Here is a 22359-nt window from a genome sequence, read left to right on the forward strand (position 1 = left end):
CACAAGGATATGCAAGAATTAAAGAGATATGGATCACGTGTAGGCAGAGCAGATTGGTTTAAATTAGCATCGTGTTCAGCACAGGCATTGTGGGCCAAAGGGCCTGTTCCTGTGCTGTACTGTACTGTAAGATGAAGAAGGGTCACGACCCGAAATGTCACCTATTCCTTTTCTCCAGAGGCACTGTCTGACCCGCTGAGTTACTCCAGCTTTTTGTGTTTATCCTCTGTACTATTCTATGTTGTATGATGGCAAGTGGGCCCCTGATGAAGTGATAGCAAGTGATGGGAAGTGGGCCCCTGTTAAATGATAGCATTGTAGTTGTGGGTGGCCCCCCTTTGTCTCCTGGCAACCAATATTTTTAGACCCAGTCTGCCACTGGTTGTATGTTCTGTAACAATAATGCAGAAGAGCTGTTTGTCTGGATGAGGGGCCTTCAGTCTTTGTGCTGCAGCACCCAATACAATAGATAATAGACAACAGGTGCAGGAGTAGGCCATTCGGCCCTTCGAGCCAGCACCGCCATTCAATGTGATCATGGCTGATCATCTCCAATCAGTACCAATGACAAGTATAAAAGCATTTAATCTCAGATGAATGCTATTTCATTTAAATATGAATTGCCCCCTCTCAGTAAATGATAATTGTTACATTCCTTGTGGCAGCAAATCAAGGTTTTGTTCATTTGTCTTAATTTCCCAGAATAAATGGAACTTTGCAACACCAATAAACAAATGTATATATTTCTCTGCTTTGGAAGTAGAGTTTTGACGACAGCAATTGGTTTTTCATTTACAATAAGATCTGAGAACCTGTAATAAGGCCTCACCAGACATCTCCACGAGGTACACTGGCCGGATGAAGTTATGATGTGGAGGGCACTGGATCTTCTCCAAGGCATTTCCACTGTTCAGGACCCTTCCAATGTGGTTCAAGGGCACCTCAACCTGTAAGCCAAAGTTTACGCCAGCCTCAGAATTTACATCTTATGTAAGAAGTGAATGGGGGGGGGGGGGGGATGGATGAGGAGATATGGATCACGTGCAGGCAGAGCAGATTAGTTATCATGTTTGGCAAGGGCGTTGTGGGCCGTAAGGCCTGTTCCAGTGCTCTTGTGCTCTCTGTTCCATGTCTTATGTCTGATGTTCTAGAAGGGCTTCCTCATATCCCAGAGAGGGTTGGACCAGTTGACTGCCTTAGACATGCTCCCAGCATTAGCATAGCGGACTGCATCTACAGGCTGGGGACATATAAAGATTGCCTAATTCTGTCCTTGCTTGATGCCCAGTGAAATTCATAGTGCCAACCCTCCCACATTAAGGGTTGGAGATGAATGGTGTGCATAGGGTCACCCGAGGGACAGCCCGTCTGTCTCGCTGGATCACGTTTAGGTTTATGATTGTCACGTGCACCAAGATACAGTGAAAACTTTGTTTTGCGTGCTATCCAAACAGATGAGATAAATACGATCAAGCCAAACTCAAGTACAATAGGCGGAGCAAGGGGAGAGATGCAGAGTGCAGAATACAGATCTCCGCATTGTAGTGTAACAGTTCCAGAAACAAATCCCATGTCTGCATTGATATAGAGGAGAATCGGACTCTACCCTATCTCATGGAAGGCTGCTCTAAACAGTGGGGGAGAATTTGTTCCTGAGTCTGGTGTTACACATCTTCAAGCTTCTCCATCTTCTGTCTGACAGGAGTGGGGAGAAGAAGGAATGACCGAGGTGGGAACGATCTTTGATTATATTGGCTGCTTTCCCAAGGCAGTGTGTAGTGTAGATGGAGTTGATGGTGGGGAGTCTGTTCCATGTGATGGACTGGGCTACATCCATAACTCTGTAATCTCTTGCGAGCTTGCACAGAGCTGTTCCTAAAACAAGCAGTTATACAATCCCACAGTATGTTTTCTATTGTGGGGACCATCCAAACCAAGGGTATTCCCCTAGAGTTGAAACTCTGTTTGGCCTTCCCCTTCCCCTTCTCTGCAGAAAGTCATTCTAATCACATCATTCACTGGTGCCAGATAAAGTGGGAAACGCAGCCCATCTGACCAATCCTTGCATTACCACAGTTAACCCGGAGTGGGGCAGTGGTAGAGTTGCTGCCTTACAGCAGTAGAGACCCAGGATCGATCCTGTCTCTGGGTGCGGCCTGCATGGAGATTGTACGTTCTGCCTGTGACTGCGTGGGTTTTCTCCGGGTATTCCGCTTTCCTCCCACATTCCAAGGACATAGAGGTTTGAAGGTTAATTGCCTTCTGTAAATTGTATATTGTCCCCTGTGTGTAGGATAGTGCTAGTTGACAGGGCGATCGCTGGCCAGCGGGGACTCGGTGGGCCGAAGGGCCTGTTTCCACGCTGTATCTCTAAAAGTCTAAAAACTAAAAGTCTAAACCAGTTACCAGCTAAACCACAAGGGAAGTGCTTTCCACTTAGGTGCTGTGTTGGTACCTGCAAACCACTTCTGTAGGTGATGAGAAGCCCTGGTCCTCCTTCACAGAGTATCTGCAGCCTGTTGCATTGGAGCCACCTGCACTGCCGGTCACACACAGAGTCCAAGGCAACAACCCGGCAGAGACAAAGTCCCAAATATCTGTCAAAGCCCTGGTAGTCTGCAGGGGATGCACAAACCTGCAAAGGAACAAAGCATCCTGTAACCAGCGGCCTCAAAGTCACTGAAACAGCGCAGAATATAGTAGTAATTCAACCACGTCGGGGAACGTCACAAGATGGACGTACGCAGCTCACAGGCAACATTGTGTACAATAAACACACTGTTGGATCTCAGTAAAATAGTCCAAACAACCGGTTAAATCTACCTCATGCTCCCAGTAAATTACCCCAAGGCATTACACAAGAACGTATCAAACTAAATTGGAAGCTGGATCTGCTGGGAGTGCTAGAAATCACAGAGCTACGAAGGAGTTGTCGGTGGGGGCGAGTGCAAGGGCGTGAACTGCAGAGGTTATGTCCTCTATGGCAATGCAATGAAATGTAGGCAGGCATCCCACGGTCTAGACCCTCTAACCACTCCTGCTTTGATAGGATTTGCTGTTTTTAACTACATATTAATATGGGAACAATTGCAAAGGAAAGTAGGAAATGGAGGACTTGGTACAGATAGGTGTTCATTGTGGCATCCGTATAGACTGGGTCAGACACGCGGATTATAGAAACATAGAAAATAGGTGGAGGAGTAGGCCATTCGGCCCTTCGAGCCTGCACCGCCATTCAATATGATCATGGCTGATCATCCAACTCAGTATCCTGCCTTCTCTCCATACCCCCTGATCCCTTTAGCCACAAGGGCCACATCTAACGCCCTCTTAAATATAGCCAATGAACTGGCCTCAACTACCTTCTGTGGCAGAGAGTTCCAGAGACTCACCACTCTCTGTGTGAAAAATCATCAAGTCTGCCCTACCAGCACCCATGGTCCGGGTCAAACCTGGGTCTCTGGTACTGTGAGGCAATGGCTCTTCCAGCTGTTCCATCGAGTTTCTGCGATTCCTTCAGAATCAGTGATTTATGAACCAAGCACTCTGCAGAAGGGCGATCTGTAAGTTACACAACTATCACAGCGTTGAACTGATTCCCCCATACTATCTATCCAAGAGGATGTAAAGTGAAGTCCTCACCTGATATTATGGGTGGATGTAAAAGGTTCGATGTGTTACTCAACACAAGACAGAAATAATTGACTGGGAAAGAAACAACAGGTCGGCCAAAAGAAAATAGAAACACAGCAAACTTGTCAGATCATGCCTTATCTTCAACCCCGATGAAAAGCCATTGATCGGGAAGACATCCTATGAAAGGTCATTAATGTGAACTGTAACCATATTTCTCGTGCCAGGTTCGACATGACCCGCTGCACTTTGCGTTATTGCAGATTCTAGCATTTGTAATATTTTGTTACTTTTCAAAGGAAGATCTCTGCTGAATATCTACTTCTCCTAATACATATCATCTGGTCAGTTAGCTGAATGCAAGTGAAATTTGGTTCCATCTTTGTCAAGGTTTGAAAGATTCTAATCTGACACCCTGGGGTGTCATGTGGAGAAGGTAACAGATACAGGAAACTTCCATCTGTGGTACAGACCTTCAGTGAACAATATTCCTCCCACTCCTTGATCATCAGACAAGCTCCATCCTGATTCCTGCTGGCTCCTTCACTGCAAATGTCATACTGCTTCCTGACGCATTCTCTTGTTTCTTCAGATACCATCTGATGTCTCACAGCACACGTACATTGTGAGTCACTGGGCTGAAAAAGATTAAATAGCATACACATAATAGGGGCACAAAACAACAGCCACCCATGCATACATGTCTCAAGGGAACAGCGCATGGGAGAAACTGGTGCATGCTCCAGAAAACAGGAAGGTTTCCAGTGCCATCATATTTCTACACTTACACATGGAAAAAGGTCACACATAACAGACCACCAGAGACAGGAGTAGGGTGATTAGCAAATACATGTCTGGGAAGACCTCCAGTGGTCTAGTGAGTTTACAAACAATGTTGACCATGCCCAGACGCATTGTTAAAATGAGATCACACAAGGAATTGGAGACGTTAGAATCTTAAGCAAAGTACAACGTGCTAGAGGAACTCAGCAGGTCAGGCAGCATCTGTGGAGGAAATGGACAGACCCACATGGCTCTTCCAGCTTTCTCACTCGTCTTGACCTGAAACATCTTATAGCCATGTTCTCCACAGATGTTGCCCGCCCTGCTGAGTTCCTCCAGCACTTTCTGTTGTTAAAATAGTCTCTCTGATGGAAAAGGAACATTGCATTTATCTTTAAATCTAGGCTTTAAATCCAATACCCCAATGATTAACACGAATAAGAAACAGGAATGAAATTGAAGAAATACGATTCCTCCTAAGCGGCAAAGTAGACCATTTTTCCAAAGGATTTGGTCTCCATTTGTCGATTTCTTAGAAGCATATGGTGCAATACAAACATAGAAACTATCCGTTTCAGGACTGGGTGAATGGTGGTCAAGAATAACAAATAGCTCCCTCTCCTTTATTCTTCTGCTTTCTACCTCTGCTTATTTTCTCTTCATTTACTTTCTTTTCTTATTTTCCTTTTCTCACTTTCTGATATCACACACTTTTCTATTCTTTTTCTGTCTCCTTTTTATTGTTAAAATAAAAATAATAAGAAGCTGTACATGAATTGTAACATGCCAATATATACTAGGTACCTACAGTACCATATTATTGTACTTACTTCTAATAATTAAAATATAAATAAAATTTTAAAAAAAGAGATTGGGAGGTTGTGCTTCATTGGAAATATGGGCGAGCAGTGCATTCCAGTTATGTGAATGCTCCAAGCCATTGGTATTGGTCTGGTTTATGTTTTGCCATGTGTACCAAAATACACATGCATACAATCCAGTCAAACCATACTATACACAAGGACAATCACACCATCACACCATACACCACTACCACAGGTAGTAGGTATGTTACAAAACCTACCTGAATCGTGGCTGAGCATCTGCCCTACCCCGTGTGTGTGATTTTGGCGCTGTTTAGAGGGGGCGGGTTTAAAACGCGATTTTTACTAGGCTGTTCCAATCGAAAATGTTCAGCCTAGTAAATCATTAACGGAAAATCGCTGAAAGACCCCGTCGCAAAAGGTATTATTAGTTTTTATGGCCTTGTATAATATTTATAGTAGTTTAAAAATCACTCTCTAAACTTGCAACCTCTCGCAGCCCCAGGGTTTTATAAAGCAAACAATTAAAGGTATGTACCTTATTTTTACATTAAATGGGGCTTGTATATAACCCTGTTATTAAAGTTTTCTATAGCGAGTAGCTCATTTTGGGCTCTTTATATCCCGCAGTATTTTTCTGGGCATTTGAGGGCACAAATCCAGCGCAATGTGAACGTTCTAAACCAGCGCGTTCCACAGGAACCCACTAGAAAGCCGATTTAAATTGACTTTAATTTACAGCAATCGAACACTAAATTCCTTCCATTTGGCCTATAAATTGATGTAAATGAGATTTAAAAATCATGTTTTATTGTGAATTATTTGTGAATATTATTTGGACACTTGGGCTATTTAAAAATGTTAATCATTTATTAAGAAATGGATAGATGTTTAGATCTAGTAATTGAAGTTTGAAATTAGCTACAATTGGGTAACTAACTAATTATATGCTTTAATTTCAGGTAATCCAAGTAAGATTATTTTATATTTGTTTCAGAATGCTTCAATCTATGATAACTGAAAATTTCATTCAGTTCTCTTAATTTTTAAGAAGGTTATGGGCTTTTGACTGTCCACGATCACAGCTTTTTTGTTATGTCCATAGAAAATCAATAGGGAACAAGATGCTAATTTCCGAGTATGAAAATGGCCATAACTTTTTTATTACTTGAGATATGAAAGTGAATTAGGTGTCAAATTAAACTTATTGTTATGCTTTATCTGATGGGATAAATTGCAGACTTGATTTTTTAAATCTCAAAATTTTGTAACATTGCTACAGGTAGTGCAAAGGGACAAATACCAGAGTGTGGAATATAGTACAGTGTTATAGCATTGCAGAATAAGTGCTTCGTCTAAAGGGACTACAGGGACTTAGCTTATGAGAGGACCTCTGATGTTCAGTAGTCTGATGACATCGGGGAGGAAACCGTTCCTGAAGGAGTACAAACCTTAATGTTCTCACCTGGAATATCTGTCCAGACTGAATGCAAACACAATGGTCGTGCCCTTCTTCAGGCTGCAGAGCCTCTGAACCGCAGATGAAGCAGGCAGCTTGCCCTGTTAAATGGTTGAAGCGGTTGGTGGGGCACCTCAGGCAGCTCCCCACGTTGCCTGCTCGTTCACTGGGATTGTAAGTACCCATGGGACAAGGAATTGGCACAGCACTCCCGTCAGGGCAGTAATGACCTGCAAATGATTTTGCAGAAGGTGTGCTTTTAGTGAATTCACCTTGCTGGCAGATACATTTTAGACTTTAAAGATACGGCGTGGAAACAGGCCCTTTGTCCCACCGAATGCACGCTGACTAGCAATCGCCCTGTACATTAGCATTATCCTTGCAATGTTTACTGAAGCCAATTAACCTACGATCCTGTACATCTTTGTGGAGTGTGGGAGGAAACCGGAGCGCCCAGAGAAAACTCACACTGTCACTGAGAGAATGTACAAACTGAGGATCAAACCCGGGTCTCTGCCACTGTAAGGCAGCAACTCTACCGCTGCACCACTGTGCCACACTTTTTCTTTAGCATATTGCAGAATAAAACAAGAATTGACTGTTGGTATTAGTATTGGTTTATTATTGTCAGGTGCAGTGAGATATATTGAAAAATATTATTTGTGTGCTATCCAGCCATATCAACTGTACACGAGTACAATCAAGTCACAGTGTACAACAGAACATGCAAAGAGAAAAATACCAAAGTGCAGAATATAGTATGACAAAGTTATGACATTAGTGTTACAGAAAAAAGTCCAAGGTTCACAATGAGGTAGGTTGGAAGATCGGGCTTACGCTCTAGTCTATGTTTTGCTGAGAGGAGAACGATTTAAATGGAATCCAAGGGGCAATGGTTTAACAATGAAGGTGGTTGGTTCATGGAATGAGCTGCCAGAGGAAGCAGTCGAGGCAGTTACAATAAAAACATTGAAATTCACGAATATTGAAAAGACATTTGGAAAGGTACATGGAGAGGAAAGTTTTATACGGATATGGGCCAATTGCAGACAAATGGGAGTGGCTTAGATGGGGCATCTTGGTCAGAATGGAGAAGTTGAGCCCGAGACCCTGTTTTTGTGCTGTGTGAGTCTATGTGACTACAGTTTGTGTTAATGCATCTGATCCTAGGTCAGGTACAATGGTTCAGTTAAAAGAGACGGTTGCTCTTCAAAACCAATCTACCTTTTGGACAGATGTAAGATCTGACCGCCATCATCCCGTGCTCTGTCACGTTTGACGTTGGATCAGTGGTGGTGGCTCCTTGAAGGCAGACCACACCCGCTCGGCACTCTAGACACACCTGGCGTTGGCTGTGGTTCCCATAATAACCTGCTGGGCAAGGCTCACATGTGCCGTTGAAGGTGTGCCGACTGGATCCATCATACTCCCGGTATCCCAGAGGACATTTTACTGGCTTCATTGCGCCGATAACTGACAAAAGATGAAAGGTGTGCAAGTACTTTATAATATACTCCGGCAGAACATGTACACTGCTCCTGTGTTAAGGTCTAAATAATTAAGACATGGAATAAGATAAGGCCTTTAGCCTTCTCCATGGCCAAAAATACTCCGAGGAAGGGTCCTCATCCGAAATGTCACCTCCTCATGTTCTCCATGGATGCTGCCTGATCCGGAGTTACTCCAGCACTTTGTTTTTTTTGTAAACCAGCATCTGCAGTTCTTTTTTTTTTTTTTTATAACACTTTACCAAAAATACATTGTATTCCATTTGATCATGAATGCCAGAGTACCATTTTATCTGCTTTGAATGGTAAAACAGATCATATTTGATTGAAATAATGTGTAGGAAGGAACTGCAGATGCTGGTTTATACCGTAGATAGACACATAATGCTAAAGTAACGCTGCAGGTCAGGCAGCATCTCTGGAGAACAGGAGTAGCTGATGTTTCAAGTCGGAACCCTTCTTCAGACTGAAGGAGGTCTGAAGACGGATTCCAGCCTGAAACATCACCTATTTCTTTTCCCCCAGGGATGCTGCCTGACCCGCTGAGCTACTCCAGCATTTAGTGTCCATCTTTGATCGAAATGAGGTCAATATCAGATAACAGCGTGCTTACCCTGCATGGAACCTTCGTGGCCGACAACAATATCCTGAGGGCAGTAATGTCCAACTGGGCATTCGACTGGAGCCTGAGCCCCCTGTGGACAGTAATAACCAGCAGGACAGGGCAAATAGGGCAAGGCCATGCTGCAGTAATAACCTGGAACGCAGAACAATAGCTCAGATTCTCATCATTTCAGCTCCATTCAGATTATTCCACAGAAATCCCAGCACTTTTTGTGACACAAAAGTTCTCCTATTTGTCCGCCATAACTATGGAGCAATAGCCATGGAAATCACGGAAAACTGGTCTTTCTTTGGTAGTTTCTACACATTTGGAATTGAATTGAAAGATACAGCATAGATCAATCACACATTCACAATCGTTCGATGTAATCCCACTTTTGCCTCCATCCCCTACTCATTAGGGGCGATTTATAGACGCCAATTAACCTACAAACTTGCATGTCTTCGGGATGAGGGAGGAAACCGGAGCACCCGGAGGAAACCATATGGTCACAGGGGGAACATGCAACCTCCACATGGACAGCACCCAAGGTCAGGATCGAACCCGATCGGTCTGAAGAAGGGTCTCGACCTGAAACATCACCCATTCCTTCTCTCCAGAGATGCTGCCTGTCCCGCTGAGTTACTCTTGCATTTTGTGTCTATCTTCATTTTAAACCAGCATCTGCAGATCTTTCTTCCACACACTGGTCCATACCTGCTGGGCAGAGGGTTTGGTTTTGTGTTCCCTCCGGACAGAACATCCCAGGATCACACTGGATGCAGCTGATAGCTGCTTTGATCAGCCTATATGTTCCAGCTGGGCATGGCCAACAGTCAAGAATATCTAGGGCAAAAAAAGAGACAATCAGATGAATACCTCCCTATAATTTAGCCGATGGCACCGTCACACAATCAGATTACAAGACCTACACCAAACCCAAACCAATTAGGAGCAGACGAGGGCATTCGAGCCGATTTGTGATCCCAGCTACAAAGACAGATGTGTACAGCAATTTGTTCTCCCCCCGCACAATTAAAGCATGGAATAATCTCCACCCTACTATAGTTACCCAACCAGATGCAACTAAATTTGAAGTAGCTATTTCTTCCCAATAACCCTTTCTGGCTTAAGCCCTCCCTCCACCACCTCCAGTTTAAATTCCATTTGGAATATTTTGGAGGACCAAGATACCAAGAACCAAGTGGCATGTCTAATATTTTCCAAACTTACCTGCTCCCTGTTCAACGTCTCTGTATGTGCCTGGAGGACAGGGCTTAGGAAGGTGTTCATCTCCAAGAGATCCTGTTCCCTTTGGACAAAAGTGAGCAATGGGACAGGGGTAACGAGTGTAATTCAAGAGCCCTAAAACAATAGGAAACAGAAAAGGCAACATTATCTGGATCTGCAGGGGACGATGTTGTGAAGACCTATTGGGCATCCAAACCCAGGACACTGCTGGTCTTCATACCCAGAACAATGCCATTGAAGGGAGAGATGGTCTTCCTCCCATATTACAGGTGAATGACATAGCGAAAATGGCCAGATTTCCTGTGAATAATCAGAAATGCCTGATTTTGCCAAACTTCAATACACCAAATCAAATTAAACCAAAAATATACAAATGTTCAAATTCCAGATATCCACAGCTCTGGAGAACGCTGTAAAGGAACAATTATTTTCTCATTTCACCCAAACTAAACTAAACTAAACAAACCTCCACCTTATTTAGGTCTGAAGAAGGGTTTCGGCCCGAAACGTTGCCTATTTCCTTCGCTCCATAGATGCTGCTGCACCCGCTGAGTTTCTCCAGCTTTTTTGTGAAACCTCCACCTTATTTTATTTTGCAAATGGATCAAGAGTGCTTGGTCTTTGCTAGGTGTAGATTTCAAGCTTGGGATTTCAAGCTGAGATTGAGAAGGAATGATACCATGATTGAATGGTGTAGTAGAATTGATTTTTCTCCTGCGACTTGTGGACGTTAACAAGCAGAAGAACATTGCACTGTCCCTCGACTTTGTGCTTCGTTGCTCTGAATTATACTTTGAGCATGAATCCTTCACATTTCTTTGACTTTAGAATAATCTGAAGAGCCATTAGAAAAGTTTCACAAATCTTCAATCCGGCACCAGTATCCTGGCTCGCAGGCTCTGCAGCTGGTTTGATTTCCAATCCCTGGTGTAAAGGGATAGGTACCAATTGGACAAGAACTGTTGCCAGCAGATCCCACTGGAAAAGAATAAGAATCTAACTCAGACTCAAAGGATGGACCTCATTGGAAAAGACTTTCACAACCTCAGGACATCAAAATGTGTCATTCAGCTAACAGAAAACACTATACTAAGTAGCACTCTTTCAGATATAGAAAGTCAAGTGGAGTTTTGAGAAAGATGCATTAGATAACATTTATTGAGATTGGAAAACTGGAGAAAAATTGTTACCACAGATGACTCAAGATCAGGGGATTTTGATTTGAACGAATGGGCAAAAAGAGACAGGGGGGATGTGAGGAGAAATATTGTACGCGGCAAGTAGCTATGATATAGCAATCTGTGCCAGTAATATATATCTCAGCTGGACCAGGTCCAATGTATGTAAATCACCTTTGTATGTAAATATAGAAATGAAAAACTGAGTCAATATTACAGGTCGATGACTTACAGTGGAAATCTCATTTAAATAATCAGAAATGCTTCATTGTGCCAAACTTCAGCAAGAGGTATAATGCAATGGTTTGATAACGAAGCTTTGACCCGACTCTGGTCTCATGTACTGGGAGAAGCCAGTGGTTTTATCCCTTAAAGAATTCATGTGGATAAACGGAAAAGTTAAAGAAATTAATTATAAACATATTAACACATTTCACGTTATTTCCTTTATCATGTATCTATAAACTGTGGATGGTTCGATTGTAACCACGTATTGTCTTTCCGCCTATTGGTTGGCACGCAAATAAAAACTTTCACTGTACCTCGGTACTTGTGACGATAAACTAAACTTATTTACAAACCAATAAAAGCTTTAAGCTAAAGTAAAACGTTGAGATGAGTGGAGATAGACACAAAAATCGTAATCGTACTTTCGGATCCGGAAAACAATCGCAGCTCCGGCAACGCAAGTGATTGAAAAAAGTGTCCCCCGCTCCCCCCTCCTACATAAAACAAACCAGAGAACATTAACACATTCTTTTAAAAATGACTAAAATTAACAAAAAAGGAGATTGTAAGCGAGGTTGCCTTATCGGAGCATCACCTGGTGGGGAAAAAAGCTGGAGTAACTCAGTGGGACAGGCAGCATCTCTGGAGAGAAGGAATGGGTGACGTTTCAGGTTGAGACCCTTCTTCAGACTGGTTAGGGATTCGGGAAAGGAGGGGGGGGGAGGGGGGGGGGGGGGAGGGGGGGGGGGGAGGAGGAGGAGGAGGAGAGGGGGGGTGGGGGACGGGGAGAGGGAGAGAACGAACAATTAATGAAAGATGCAAAAAAGTAACGATTAAAAAGGAACCAGGCCATTGTTTGCTGTTGTGAGACCAGGTAGGTTCAGGCGGACTGAGCGAAGGTGTTCAGGTGAGTTGGGTCTGATTGCCATGGGATTCAAGAGGTGTGATGTTGGGAGACCTACCAAGGATGTGCTGCGTTGTTGAAGCCCAGCAAGAGCTCAGTGACACAGGTCATTCGCTTAATCATGGATTTAGCAGATTTTATCAATTATTTGACTTTAATTCCCCAGAAGATGGATCAACCCATCTGGGATGGTTGGGAAAGCAATATAATGACGTCTAACATTTTGGAGGTGCCTGCACACCATTCTAGCACATACTGTCACAAAGATAAAGTATTGGATCAGCTATTCAATTTTAAATTGATTTGATTGCCTGAAGAGGGCAGATTTGTCACATGAGTGGAGAAGGGAACTATGGGTGAACAGTGTGGGCATGTTCATTTTCTGTTGTGGCGTGTTGATAACTCTGGCTATTACTTGTAGCACTCATTTCTTTTGATTAGAACCATTTGGCTTCAAGTCCTTGAGCATGAAAACCCGAGCTGTGACATGGGACATCGTATCTTATGAATCTGAATGTTTATTTTAAAGAATTTATAAGGTTAACAAGGGCAAAAGCTGTAGACATTGTCCATATAGACTTTAGGAAGGCGTTTGGCATCGTTCCCAAGGGAAGGTTGCTGATTATCTCTAATCAGCCCCTTTCTATTCAAATGCATATACATCTCATCTCTTATAATACTATATAGTAACATGCCTACCACAGACTCACTGGACTATAGTTCCCAGTCTTTTCACATCAACCACTTATTCTCTCCCTTTCCTGCTCTCACTTTTGAGCTCATGTACTCCTCATCTGCTTAGCGGAAAGGTGATTGACACCAACAACAAATTAATCTATGAACCAACATTGGGATGTGCAAAGAATGGAGGGATGTGGGTTACGTACAGGCAGAGGAGACTAGTTTAACGGCCTCGTGTGTTACCAATACCCAGGTTACCCAGGTACATGAAACCAATGCACCTGGGAGAGCCCCGCATGGTTACAGGCAGAATTTGCCAACTGCAACAGCAACCGAGGCCAGGTTAGCTTAATCTGTTGTTCCACTGTGCTCTATGCAAGCATAGACTGCTTCACTTGCAACGGAGTTTATGAATGAATTTGAACATGAATGCAATCATCAGCAAACCTTTCCTTTCCACTGCTGACCTCAGGATAGAAGCAAGGACATTGATGATTGGCCTGAGCATCAGGCCGCCCGTGTCGGCGGACTGCGGGTGCTCGGGAGGCCCCGGCCACGGGTGAACACCTGAGAAGGTCGGCGGGGAGGCTGGCTGGATTATGGTACCTTCCTCAACTTCGGTGCCACTGTGGGGTTATGTTGTGTCATGGACTTCTGTGTTTGTGCTTTTTAAAAAAAAAAATTATATGTATGTTTTAATTATTTATTATTTATTTTTATGTTACTTGACTGTAAGGAAAATCCATCTCGTTGTCTCTTATGAGATAATGACAATACATTGAATACAATACAATTGATGAAGCAGCCACTTTCACCTCACCTCTGGAATCCAGCTCTTTAGTCCTTGCATGGACCAGGGCTGTGATGATTGTTACTGGTATTAGAGGGAGGTTGTGTAATGCACCAGGCAACACTTACTCTGGGCGCTTTGACTGAGACTGTATGGTTTTGATACCAGGGACCACACAAAGTATTAATCAACATGAGGTTTATCGTGGACAAAGCATCTATACTTAACAACTTATACCTAACAGTGCCTGCTGGACCCCCCCTGTCAGTGGCAGGCAGCCCTAACCATAGCACGGCCTGCAGTTTTCGTTTGAAACCAGTCACGACCCTGCCCAAAGCTAAAGTCCCGAAAAACAGGCATTTTTATTCCTAAAAGCCGGTATTTGCTGACAACGCTGTTTTAGCTGACGGATTCAGCTGATCTTCTCTGTTCAAGGAATCACGACTCAACATGTTACAACCCAAGCCTCTCTATACAATGAAAGTCACATTGCCTAGATTACAGCAAAGATTTTTGGATTACAGCACCAACCATTTTAAAACATTTCCAGTAAATGCCTCAGGGCAACTTAAATGCATTGTATTTTTCCATTGTCACAGTCGCAAGATCTTAATTAACCAAAAACCACTGGGGTTAAAGTGACACCTGAGATTTACTGAGAATCTTGGCATTGTACTAAGAGCCTTGGGGGGACACTCCTGTTTCACAACACTTTGACACTTTGCTTGGAAATAAGGCAAGATTTAACAGAATAGCATGATCAGATGTCGCTCCACAAATATATTGAATGCTTCTGCATATCTACGGATGCAAGATGAGCATGATAATCCCTGTGCAAACCAAACATGAAAGATAATGGAAATCATCCCAACACTAAACGATTCCTTAGCCACCTCTTGATCTTTTTAGCTGAGCAATATAATTACGGCAAATTACAAAATAATATGAAATTCAATCTCTCCCCAAACCAAGAAAGAGCAATTAAAACACTTAAGAGTTAGTTATTGAACTGAATGAATCAAATCCATAACACAGACAAATTGATGGGACCATTGCGTGTGCTTGACTGGAATGTTGGAAATAATGAATTCTGCCTAAGGAGGGCGAGAGATTCAAGAAGTGGAAACAGGCACTTCTTCAGTACTTCAGTAACATACAACAATAATCCTCCGTCATTTTCACCACCTCCAACGTGACCCCACCACTCGCCACATCTTCCCATCTCCCCCCATGTCTGCCTTCCGCAAAGACCGCTCCCTCCATAACTCCCTTGTCAATTCTTCCCTTCCCTCCCGTACCACCCCCTCCCCGGGCACTTTCCGTTGCAGCCGCAAGAAATGCAACACCTGTCCCTTTACCTCCCCCCTCGACTCCATTCAAGGACCCAAGCAGTCGTTCCAGGTGCGACAGAGGTTCACCTGTATCTCCTCCAACCTCATCTACTGCATCCGCTGCTCTAGACGTCAGCTGATCTACATCGGTGAGACTAAGTGGAGGTTGGGCGATCGTTTCGCCGAACACCTCCGCTCAGTCCGCAAGAACCTACCTGACCTCCCTGTGGCTCAGCACTTCAACTCCCCCTCCCATTCCCAATCCGACCTCTCTGTCCTGGGTCTCCTCCATTGCCAGAGTGAGCAACACCGGAAATTGGAGGAACAGCACCTCATATTCCGCTTGGGGAGTCTGCATCCTGCGGGCATGAACATTGAATTCTCCCAGTTTTGTTAGCCCTTGCTGTCTCCTCCCTTTCCTCAGCCCTCGGGCCGTCTCCTCCCATCCCCCAGCCTTCGGGCTCCTCCTCCTCCTTTTTCTTTCCTTCTCCCCGCCACCCCCTATCAGTCTGAAGAAAGGTTTTGGCCCGAAATGTTACCCATTTCCTTCGCTCCATAGATGCTGCTGCACCCGCTGAGTTTCTCCAGCTTTGTGTACCTTCGATTTTCCAGCATCTGCAGTTCCTTCTTGAACACTTCTTCAGTACTGATCTGTAAGCTTTCTTTCAATGGGGTCCTCAAGTAGCTGGTGTTTACAAGGGGTATTCATTTAGTAGGTGAAATAGTATTAAAGATGGTTGCCTTGTATCTTCAAAGAGAGTTGCAAGAACAAGTAGACCAAAGGTCTCCTTAAGTCAGTTCCATAGTCAATAAGATCATGGCTGCCCTGATCCATTTTTTATGTGGAGAATGTTCCCCACAACTATTGTTTTCTCATTATTCTAAAATCTATTATGGCTTTGAATATATTCAATGGTTTATCCTTCACAGATCACTGTGGAAATTAATTCCAAAGAAACCCTCTCAGACAAATTCCACCTCATCTCTCCTTGAACCCTGACCCCTAAATTTAAATGTGTCCCCCTGTTCTACATTCCACCAACAAGGGAAGAAGTCCTCTGTACATCACCTTGTCAAGTTCCCTCAGCATCTTTTATGATTCAATGAGCTCACCCCTCATTACCCTGATAAGAATGACAATCACCAAGTAAGTGTGATCTAATTTTGTTTTCTAACCAGGCACAAACACACCCACACAGTTCACTCCAGCTTTTTGGTTATGCAAAAACTCTGTGGCTGAATAGTTTAACATGGCATAGAAACAAGTTTGGAATACAATTCATAATTGGAGATTTTTGAAGTTTCCATCTTTCAGGCATCGAAGTATGTGAACTAATGGCAGCATCCTCTCGCAGTTTAACAGCCCCAGATATTGTATCCTAATTTATCTCTGTCAATTCTGTTTGGCAGGCCACATTATCTGATACCAACTATCAGAAACAGACTATCTATTCTGATCGCTATCATGAAAATACATCAGTGGCGGGGCAGAGGAAATGATTAAGAATTTAGTCAATGCCTCCATTAAACATTTCAATATTCCCACTGGCTCTTGAAAATTGCTGGCTTATGACCAGCCAAAGTGGCCAAAGTAGTGAAGTAGTATTCAGATTGGTATCAAGAATGTCATGTCCACGCTCAGTTGCAAACAGAAGCCAAACGTGAACAGTGGAAAGAAGGTATCATCTTGCAGACTATCTACCGCAAGTACCTTCTTGCCATCAGTGGAAGAATAAGTCGTACCCACATTGGCTTCAATGCTCCACTCAGAGCCCACAAAACTGGATTGGAAACAAGTTATCCTTGATTGTCGAAGAAGCTCTTCTTAACTAAAACAGTACTTGACAATACACTGTAGACAGACACAAAAACGCTGGAGTAAATCAGGACAGGCAGCATATCTGGAGAAGGGAATGGGTGACGTTTCGGGTCGAGACCCTTCTTCAGATGGACGACCATTCCGTCTCTCCAGAGATGGTGTCTGGCCCACTGAGTTACTCAAGCATATTGTGTCTATCTTCGGTTTAAAGCAGCACCTGCAATTCCTTCCTACACATCCTGACATTGTCCTGTGGTCCTGTTCGAAGGTTGGACTACAGTGCTCCGGGACTTCGCCACCATGCCATAGATGTACAAATTATGTTTCCATCTATCCTTCAAGAATCTCATGTTATCTTTCTATTAATCGAAGGTAAATTCACGAGAGAATCACTTGCAAAGTTAAATAATTCATTTTAAACATTTACCATGTATATTTTCCAAATGATGCAGCACATTTGATAACATGAAAAGAATGGCACTAAGTTTAAAATGTCTTTAAAATAAATACGTACTGATGTCACATCAGAAACAGTTGCATTTCAGCAAAGACTTCCACTTGCCCAACCTCTAAAATATATCTTTCATTTTCACTTAACTGTTCAGGACTTAATACCATTTCGTTTCGCACAACAGCTTGTCACAGGTTGGATTAGATTGATCCGATTGAAACACGTCAGTGATTTACCAGCAGAACTTGCTCCTGCTCGATATGAACACTTCGAACTTATCTTTTGTAAACACAGCATTTCAATTCTGTTGGTTTTCAGGTTGGGAGACAAATGCTTGATGCATCAAATCCCTGGTCTTTGACTTTACCCGTCAAAGCGATTGGTGGATATAGGTGGGGCGGTTAGGCAGATGGGTGGACAAAGTCTAGAGATGAAATGGACACAGAGGGGTATCAAATAAAAAGAGAAGAGAGTGAAATCTAAAGCTGAGGGAGGGCTATAGGTGGAAGGGGATGGAGAAGGAAGGGGAAAGGGAGATATGATGGTGGGTGTAGTGGGTGTGCACCTGTGTGGGGCATAGGGAAGAGAGGAATGATAAAAGGTGGGTTTAACACCAGAAATTGGATAAATCAATGCTCATAGTTATGCAAGCAGAAGATAAGGTTTCGTTCCTCCAGTTTGGTTGTGGCCTCACTCTCAATGGAAGAGGTTGGGGCAGGAAAAGTTACCATGGGAAGGGGAAGGGGAGTTAAAATGGTTAACAAACGGGAGATCCGGCAGGCCTAGGTGGACCGAGCGCAAGTGTTCGGCGAAATGGTTGCCTGGTCTACACTTGGCCTCGCTGATATATAGGCTTTGTCCCACCCCAACCTCTTTTCCAGCTTTCTCACCCCAACTGCAACCAGTCTGAAGAAGACTCGAGGACTGAGCTATAGAGAGACGTTGAGCAGGATAGGACTTTATCCATGGAGCGCAGGAGGATGAAGGGTGATCTTAGAGGTGTATAAGATCATGAGAGGAATAGATAGGGTGAATGCACAGTCTTTTACCCAGAGTAGGGGAATCATGAACCAGGGGACATAGGTCTAAGGAGAGGGGGAAGATTTAATAGGAACCCGAGAGATAATTTAAAATACACAAAGGGTGGTAGGTGTTATGGAATGAGTTGCTAGTTGAGGCAGATACTATCACAACAGTTAAAAGATATGGAAAGGTATGTCTAGGATATTTAGAAAGATATGGGCCAAACACAAACAGGTAGGACTAGTGTTGGTCAGCTTGGGCAAGTAAGGCGGAAGGGCCCGTTTCATCGTTATGTGACTCTATAACTAACCCAAGGCAGCTGCTCCGAAAATACATCAACACTGACTACTTCACATAATATTTATCTATCCTCTGAATCTAAGGATCAGCCACAAGTCATATATCTTTAGCGCACAGATCAATAATTAGGAGGAGTAAACAAGTATTATCAGAAGGTACACAAAAATGCTATCTGCATCAGCTAATTGAATCTAAGGTATCGCAGCCACAAGTCATATATCTTTAGAATTAAAATTGCATGTCATGAACAATTTAACACTCTACTAAACATTCAACAGACCGGCAGCGGCACAACATGCTGCAGTGTGGGGGTTTGTGCGCGATATTTGGCAGGGGGCAAAGTCCATTTAACAGTCTTATAGCCTGTGGGAAAACTGAAGCATCCTGCTTTTGCAGCTAATGGTGGGAGGATGGAGAAAATGTCTGGAGTAAGGGTCTTTGATGATGGAGATGGCTCTGCTGATACTTCTCTTCCTGTATATGTCCAGCTAGGGGGATGGAGCAAGGAATCCTGCTTGCAACTTCACTATCCTGTCCAGTTGGTGCCGTTCGTACGCCTTGCAGCTCCCGAACCAGGACGTTGCCGTATGTCAGTGTGCTCTCGACAGTCGCCCTATAGAGGTGTGTGGTGTTAGGCCTGCATGCACCCTGCTGGGCTTTCTTGACCAGCTGTGGTGTTCGTGACGTCAGGTCATCAGACAGACCTATTGCTGACCCTTTCTCAGCATCATGTGCAGGTGTATGGTGTTGTTCCCCCCCGCCCTCCTTCTTCAACACCATCTCCTTAACAGTTAAATGATGTGTGGGACCCAACCTGTGAGCAGCTCCAACTCTTTACGCCGGTTCAAATTGTCACTTTACTGTTGTGTCATCGTGTACTTGTTGAAAGTTGTTAAGTCTGGTACAGTGTGTCAGCAACTCGAATTAGCCTTGGGGTGAGCCCGTGCTCACGGCTATGGTTTTTGATGTCCTACTGCCCACCCTGACTGTCTGCTACTTGCGACAGAAAAGGACCCCAGCTACAACATCCACCAGAGCTCCACTTCACTACATGCGGAAATTGTATTGAAAGCATAGCTGATCTATGAACACTGTGATCCTGGATAGGCAATCGAGAAGTCTAATCTTCTTGAGACTGCGACACCTAATCTTCTTTATTCTGGCTCTGTAGGCGAACTGCAGTGGGTCTAGGTCGGCAGGTAGACTATTTTTGATGTGCTGCATAACTAGTCGCTCAAAACACTTAATTACAATGGGTGTTAGGGCCACTGGTCGAAAGGGACGAAACGTTGCCCATTTCCTTCGCTCCATAGACGCTGCTGCACCCGCTGAGTTTCTGCAGCATTTTTGTGTACCTTTGATTTCCCAGCATCTGCAGTTCCTTCTTAAACACAAGTATTAACAGAAATATGTTTGACCCAAGGCGTGAACTCTTTAAGGTTCAAAGGTCATTTAATTGTCACGTGTACCAACTAAGGTACAGTGAAACTCGAATTACTATACGGCTATACTTAAAAAAAAGCAACAAGAGACACCACTACATAAAAGTTAACATAATGATGTTAACACTGTGATGGAAGGCAATAAAGTCTAATCTTCTTCCTCTTTATTCTCCTGCGGTCGGGGCTGTCAAACCATCTACAGCTGGCGATGGCGGTCGGAGCTCACGCATGTGGGGTTTGGAGCTCCTGAAATCGGTCTCTAACCAGAGACCGCGAGCTCCACGACGTTAAGGTCCACAGACTCCCACAATTGGAGCTTCAAGGTTGATTGCCGACAGGGATTGCCAGCTTCACGCTGGTATGTCCTGCAGCCCCCCCCCCTCCAACAGAGGCCGCCAGCTCCTCGATGTTAGGCCGCAGTGCGCACGGAGATACGATACGGAAAAAAAATTGCATCTCCGCCAAGGTAAGAGATTAATAAATGTTTCCCCCACCACATAAAACACGCTAAAGTACACTAAAACATACATTTAACACATACTGAAAAACACCAAAGAAAGAGGGGGCGAGACAGACTATTGGCGAGGCGGCTATTGTGGTTAACTTGACCTTCGGTGTGTTTCCATCACTTTCTGTTTCAGAAACAAAACCATTCCATGCTGGAGCAAGGTGGTGGAGATGACTTGATCAAGATGTGTACAAAATAATGCAGGTGATTGGTATGGTAGATAATGTGAAACTTTTCTCTTTAGCGAAAGTGTCTATCCCAAAGGGTTTCGGATTAACGTAAGAGGTAGAAGCTACAGTGGGGACTGGAGGAAGATTTTTTTTTTATCCAGGTGGTTATTTACATGTGGAATTCATTGCTCAATGGCATGGTGTAGGCAGAAACTCTGGCAGTGACTCAAACACTTGCAACATCGAGGTCTTGAAGGCTATGGGTTGAGTATTAAGAAATTAATAGTATGCAAGTTCTTGAAGGCCAACACAAATATAGTGTGCCATCGAGCCTGTCCGGTTCTGTATAACTCTATGTCTCCATGACACTATGCTACCAAGATAAAGTGTGGGGGAATGTTTTATGGTCCAGATATATTCGTCAGCAGCTTCTAAGGGAGAATAAAAGAACCGACTTTAATGTTCAGAGAAATAAACCAGTTTTTTATATCACTGTGGGCGTTGTGCTGTGTGATCTTGGACAGCTTACAGGGTGTTTGGGTAAACAGACCATAAACAGGTACTTTACAATTCTGAAGTTGTCAAACACCTTTAATGCACGCAACCTCTGCTGGCGTTGAGATAACATGAAGGATGTTCATCGATTGGAACCTGTAAGCAGCTGCTACAAATCATTTTGTTTGCTTCAGGGTGTTGGGAACTGACACAAAAGTATGACATTGTTTTTATTTGTCTCTTGAATTACACCTGAAAGCAGCAATGTAGATGCCAAATTTCTTGATTGCAATCTGATTTTTTATTAAGTAAACCCAAGCAAGTCACAAACATTGACTGTAACTGGAGAATCATCACGGCATGAACTAGTTGAACCAGCTTCTTTGTTATAAACTTTAGGTATTCAATGGAATTAGTTTCCACCATGACAGCGGCGCCAGCTTTCAAAGTGGGGCATATGGCCGGCACATTTATTTAACGCAGAGAAAGATAGATTATTGATTAGTACAGGTGTCAGAGGCTATGGGGAGAAGGCAGGAGAATAGGACAAGGGAGAGATAGATCCAGTGGCAGACTGAGTCTCAAAATATTGGTTGCCAGGAGACAAAGGGGGCCCACTTGATATAGGGGGCCCACTTCATCAGGGGCCCACTTGCCATCGGACAAGCTGACACCCTGGCCAGTCCGCCACTGGATTGAATGGCAGAGTAGACGATGGGCCGAATGGCCTAATTCTACTCCTGTCACTTATGACAGCGTTGAAATAGAAAGCCCATTGCAATTTGATCAATGAAGCTGAAAATTGGGAACTAAAACACGTTCATTGATTTGTAAAATGTTGAGCGGAAATTTCACTGAGAAAATCCGAAGAATGAATGTAGTTTTCCCTCATCACTAGTTGCAGAGGTGTGTAAAAACAGGATACTGTCCAATTTTGGTTTTGGTTAAATTGTCCCCAGTGTGAAGGATAGTGCTAG

The 22359-nt window shown here is 43.7% G+C and overlaps 1 protein-coding gene across 1 annotated transcript; it reads right to left on the reverse strand.

Moving 5' to 3' along the window:
• Positions 1–1032: 1032 nt before the first annotated feature.
• On the reverse strand, positions 1033–8469 carry LOC129712356 (uncharacterized). The gene is made up of 4 exons (XM_055660709.1): positions 7924–8469; positions 6706–6929; positions 4107–4271; positions 1033–2635 (listed from the first exon to the last, which is right to left on the reverse strand). The coding sequence occupies exons 1-4, from the start codon at positions 8159–8161 to the stop codon at positions 2252–2254; spliced, it is 1011 nt and encodes a 336-aa protein (XP_055516684.1). The 5' UTR covers positions 8162–8469; the 3' UTR covers positions 1033–2251.
• Positions 8470–22359: the final 13890 nt, after the last annotated feature.

The sequence above is a fragment of the Leucoraja erinacea genome, chromosome 32 (assembly GCF_028641065.1).
Source record: "Leucoraja erinacea ecotype New England chromosome 32, Leri_hhj_1, whole genome shotgun sequence".
NCBI lineage: Eukaryota > Metazoa > Chordata > Chondrichthyes > Rajiformes > Rajidae > Leucoraja > Leucoraja erinaceus.